Source organism: Oratosquilla oratoria, chromosome 27 (assembly GCF_046742065.1).
Source record: "Oratosquilla oratoria isolate Oo_2021 chromosome 27, ASM4674206v1, whole genome shotgun sequence".
Lineage (NCBI taxonomy): Eukaryota > Metazoa > Arthropoda > Malacostraca > Stomatopoda > Squillidae > Oratosquilla > Oratosquilla oratoria.
Window position 1 is genome coordinate 37199155 of NC_134803.1, and position 5879 is coordinate 37205033.

The 5879-nt window shown below is 49.9% G+C and overlaps 1 protein-coding gene across 1 annotated transcript in view; it reads left to right on the forward strand.

Moving 5' to 3' along the window:
* The first annotated feature begins 368 nt into the window (after positions 1–368).
* The window catches only part of LOC143039805 (uncharacterized), a 95840-nt gene continuing 90329 nt past the window's right edge, over positions 369–5879 (forward strand). The window contains exons 1-2 of the mRNA XM_076210053.1: positions 369–504; positions 657–776. Of these exons, the coding sequence (XP_076066168.1) occupies positions 369–504; positions 657–776 (256 nt within the window). The remainder of the gene's footprint in view (positions 505–656; positions 777–5879) is intronic.

Consider the following 5879-nt stretch of genomic DNA (forward strand, 5'->3'; position numbering starts at 1 on the left):
AAGGGGGCGAGGCTGCTCATAGAGGCGACTTCCCGGAAGGATGGGTTGCTCCCTCGTAGGGGTGATCTTGGGGGGGGGGCTCCCTGGGGGGGGGAGTGCGACACTGCTGGTGGGGTGTGTGGGGGGGGGGCAACCTTTCACTCTCTGATCCCTCTCGGACAGAGGGTGCATGGGGTTCCCTTCTAGACTCCCACCTCTACCGGATCTCCCCCACTGGGGACATCGGTGCAGTCGTGCTTGGAGCACAAGAAGAAAAGAAAGTAAGTTAAGTCACTACTCGTAAGCCGAAGAGATCAGCTTTTTGGAAAGCCCTCCGTTCAGAATAGTAAGAGGGATAATAACGCAGTGGGCATAAGTAACGAAGCCCAATGCGCACACCGTCACGAAGGAAAGTACGGACGAACAAGTGTACAGATCAGGAACTACAGAAGCCCGTCCTTCACAGTAGCAGTGTATGCGTTACCGTCAGAAAAGAGCGTAAGCCGCAGACGTCCCGCACCTGCAGTTAGGAGCCGCGTCCTCTCAGCCGTCCCCGCCGAGTCCGCCGACCGTCACGACGAACAGTCAAGAACGACAGTCGCCGCAACAGTAGAACGCGTTCAGAAGAAAGTTTAACTTTCGGTAAGCCGGGCCTTTTTTCAGCTGACCGTCGGCAGCCCTCAAGTCCGAAGGGCCACTCTCGAAACCGAAAAGTCCGCAGGACACCGACGAAGGAAAAGCAAACGCCCACCGCAGGGACCTCAGCACGACCAGTCAGAAGGACAATAGAAGTCAACGTAAGTAGAACGTAGGCAGAAACTCTACGTACAGAACGGGCCCTAAGCCTAGAAAAGATACAGGCGGCCATACAGGACGGAACCTACAGTACGAAGCAACCGACAGTAAGAAGGGAAACTACCAGATAAGCGTGGTCAGAAGACACGTCAGAAAGCACTTCGAGCATAATTAGTAAGCCGGGAAAGTCCTGCCTCCCGTAAGAGCCTGACCTCAGGCCACGGCGTATCCGCCGCCCGTCGGCCCAAAAGGCAGTCGACCGCCGCCCCGGGGGAGTCCCGGTACCTCCGGTGGCCCCCTACCGTCGGCTTTCCCCCCACGCTCACCGCCAGTCCGCAGTAAGTCCCCGCCACATCTTCCCCCTATAGCCCGCCCCCGTACTTGACGCCCGTCCCCGACCCGGTTCCCACCGACCTCCCTACCGCCGTTGACCCGCCTCCTCCCGCCCTAGGCCTCCGCCGTCCCTAACCTCCCCGCTGATCCTAAGAAGCAAGTAAGCCACTCCCTACTGCCGCTCCTCTAAGACACCGCCCTACCGCCAAGAAGTCTAAGGGGGAAGGCTCGCGGTCCGGCGTGGGTGTCCGCCCTACGTCCTCCCTACCTCCTTCTGCCTACGGCCGGGACTCGTCCGTCCTACCCCGCCCGTAAAAGGTAAAGACCTCCGCCTGCCACCCTTCCGTGCCCTACTTCCTCCCCTGGGCCTCCTTCCGACTGATGGTCCGCTACCGCCTCGCCACTACCGCACGACCTTCCCCGTGTCCCTCCCTCCCCTACCCTCCCCTTCCTCCCACCTTCCTCTCCAGGAATAAACTTCCGACAACCGGCCTCAGGGTCCACCGGCCGCCTACCCCTGCCCGGGAGGGGGTTCCACCCGGTATCCCACCTCCACTCCCTCTTAAGTTTCCCTAAGAACCTCCTCCCGAGCCCCTAGTGTCATCCCTCCCCAATAGTCCAAATTCCCGACAACCTCTTACCTCCTCCCTACCTACCTCCCCTTTGATCCGGGTGATTGGTACATAGGGCGGACGGGGGGGGATGAAGTGCGGGGTATGTAACCTGAGAGATTTGATTCTTCAATCCCCCCCAACACTACATACCTGCTGCCACCCCTTTGTGTTGACTTCCCCTGCTACCTCGGTGGCGAGTGGCGCCCTTCCCCCCCGGGTTGTCTACCTGACCCCCATTCCCTACCCGTCTCCTACCTTAGACTGGGCCCTACTGGCCTCCCCTACCCCTCACCGCCGGGGGCGGGAATGGAGAAACCCCACGCCCGTATTTGGAATCCCCTCCCTAGCCCGTCACGGACCCTGTGCCTGCAAGCGCCGAAGAAGCCGACTACGTCCGCCGCCGACGAAGAAGAACCCCTCGCCGCCGCCTCCGCAAGCTCCGCCGCCCTACCTCCTCCCTACCCTCCTCCTACCTCCACCCTACCCCTCATACCTCTTCCTCTCCTCTCCTCCTCCCCTCCTCCTCTTCTTCCCTCTTACTCTCCTCCCCTCCTCCCCTCCTCTCCTACTCTCCCCCTCCTCTCCTACTCCCCTCCTCCCCTCTCCTCCTCTCCTCTCCTCCTCTCCTCTCCTCCTCTCCTCTCCTCTTCCTCTCCTCTTCCCCTCTCCTCCTCTCCTCCTCCTCCTCCTCCTCCTCCTCCTCTCCTCTTCCTCTCTCCTTCTCCTTTCCCGTTCCCCCACCCATCCCGCTTCCCTCTTTCTCTCCCCATCCCTCCCCTCCTCCCTCTTGTCTCTCCCTCTGCCTCTACCTCTCCATCCTCCTCCTACCCCTCCTCCTCTTCTTCTTCTTCCTCCTCTTCCTCTCTTCTTCCTCCTCCTCCTCTTCCGCGACCTCCTCCTCCACCTCCCCCTCCTCCTCTTCTTCCTCCTCTTCCTCGACCTCCTCCTCCTCCTCTTCCTCTTCACTGTGTTTCTCCCTCCAACCCTCCCTCTCCCCTCTCCTCCTCCTCCCTCTGCCTCTCCTTCCGCCTCTCCCTCCCCCTCCCCTCTTTCCCTCCCTACTCCTATTTACCCCTCCCTCTTCTCTGTCCTCCTCTTCACTCCCTCCTCCCCTCCCTCTCTCCTTTCTCCCCTCTCTACTCCCCCTCCCTCTTCCTATCCATCTCTTCCTCCTTCTCCCCTTCCTGTCCTCCTCTTCCCTCTCTCCGTCCCTTATGGAGCACTAAGTAAACCCCTACTGACCAGAGTCACGCAGCGCTCTTGCATGATGAACAACTAATAATTATAATTAATTAAAAACAATGAAAAAATACATAACTGAGAATTAATAATTAACATAACTAACCTCCATTCTTAATCCATTTCGTCTAACCCTCCATTTGGTTAACCTCCTTGGATCCCTCCTTAAACTACTTCCTTGACTCTTAGGAAAGAAGCGCTGGGTACTAAAGACAGATCCCTTTTTATTCTCCCCCCTTCCCCCCTCCCGTCAATAGAAATCCTGTAACCCCCCCATTCTCCTCGCCCCTCCCCCCCACCTCCATATATGGTATTATCTTGCACCTTTATTTGCACTCAGTATATCAGGGGGACTTTAGAGACACCCCTACGGACCAAAGTCACGCAGCATTATGTTACGAATGAAGACTAAGCTCTGTTCATACATGGAATATTGATCACTTTAAACTTCTACAATCCTTCCCATCTGTTATTGACTTCCTTAAAACTGTGTGTGTGTGTGTGTGTGTGTGTGTGTGTGTGTGGGTTGTGGCGGGCTGTTGTGTGTGTTGAGTCGTGTATTATGTATGTATATATATATATATATTATATATTTATATATATATATATATATATATATTTATATATATGTAACTGAGAGGATTAAGCATATAACTAACCTCCTTTCTTAATCCACCCTTCCCTCTCCTCCTCCTCCTCCTCCTCCTCCTCCTCCTCCTCTTCTGTCGCCAGGTGTGGATATATGCGCACGTGCGGGACTCATAACAGCGCGCGTGCACGCACACACAAGCACATGTGCTACCAATCAGGGACGTACATAAGTGCACACACATGTAGATGCAGGCACGAGAAAGTACACGCTCATACATACACGTACACACACACACACACACACACACACACACACACACACACACACACACACACACACACACACACATAAACACACACACACACACACACACATCACACACCCACTTAGATAGGCGGATCACTCATATAATGTAACTGTATTGTATTATTGTGTCAGTATATCTCTGCTATTTCAATAAATCTATTATTATTATTGTTGTTGTTGTTGTTGTATATATATTATTATATTGTTATTATTATTATTATTATTATTGTTATTGTTATTGCCTCCTCCTCCATCTCCTTATCATTATTTCTTGATTGTTGTTGTTGCACATAATAATTTAATCATAATAATAATAATTGATTAAATAATTTATTACATACACGTTACAAACACATACACACACACACACACACACACACAACACACACACCCACACTCACAACACACACACACACACACATACACACACACACACACTTACTGATCAAGGGATCTAATGAATAATATTTTAATTAATCTTGGAGACAAGCCGCACGCTAAGTTGACTTAAGAATAAATCTATTATGTGTTATGTCGCTGTGGTTAGAGTTCTCGCCTGCCACCTACAGGCGTGTCCGGGTTTGAATTATCCTGTTATTAGGGCTGAATATAATTTCAGTATCGCTGCGCTTCGAAGTTGTTACTCCAACCTCTCGTGTGGCATGGAGTGTGGTTGCGTGAGCGGGTTTTACCATAACTAATAGATGCGGTCTTCATCCGAGCTCTGAGCTCTCATCACGGGAGGTTAATAACTGTCGAATCACGAGTTCCACCCACACGTGATCACAAGACACCATGGGTTGAATCACACACACACACACACGATGCCATATACTTAACATACACGTGGTGCTACTTTTAATGGACGCGTTAGCATTTGGCAGGGGTTACTTACCTCTCCTCGCGGTGGCATCACAGTACCCTCGACAATTAAATCCCCCCACCCTACACCCCCCCGCCCACCCCACCCTACCCCCACCCCACCCCACTCTAACTTTCATTCATTCATTTTTTAAGTCTTTGCCAGAACTTGATTTAATTCCATTCCCCCAAACTTCGTTGTCAGCGGTCGGGTTTTAATTACATTTCCTACAATTTTGGCGCGATATTTTCTTTTACCCCCCCCCCCCTTATTTTTTTCTTTTTTCTCTTTCGAATACAGAGGCTGAGCGGAATTAGAAATCCTTTAAAGCGTGCTGATGCTGAAATTTCGATTCCAAGTGGGAGGTTTGTGTGTTAATTGTCCAACACGTGCATTTTCTCTTGGGTGTGATATATGCATACACACACGTGTCATATATGTATTGCTGTGCTATGCATATATGTACAACTTTTAATAGACGCGCTCAATATGCATTCGTAGTAGTATGGGAATATATTTACAAAATACCTCATACGATAACGTAATGTGTGTGTGTGTAGTAAAAATAACACCTTTGACATGTAGATGATCCCACAACACACACACTCCACACACACACACACACACACACACACACACACACACCCACAACATACACACACACACACCACACACACACTCACACATACACACACACACACACACATATACATACACACATTATAATACACACACACACACACACACCACAAAAACACACACACCCCAAACACACACACAACTTAGACACTCTGGTGACTAGGCGTATTAATTACTCATATACAATATAATACTATGCGGTTCGTAGTTGGTATTATCGTAAGTTATCACTGACTATCACTGTCTATCATCAATAAATCTATTATTATTATTGTTGTTGTTATTATTATTATTATTGTTGTTGTTATTATTATTATTATTATTGTTGTTATTATTATTATTATTGTTATTGTTATTATTATCATTATCATTATTATTGTTGTTGCCATAATAATAATCATAATAATAATAATTATAATAATTTATAATAATACACACACACACACACACACACACACACACACACACACACACACACACACACACACACACACACACATACTGTCAAGGATCTACTTAA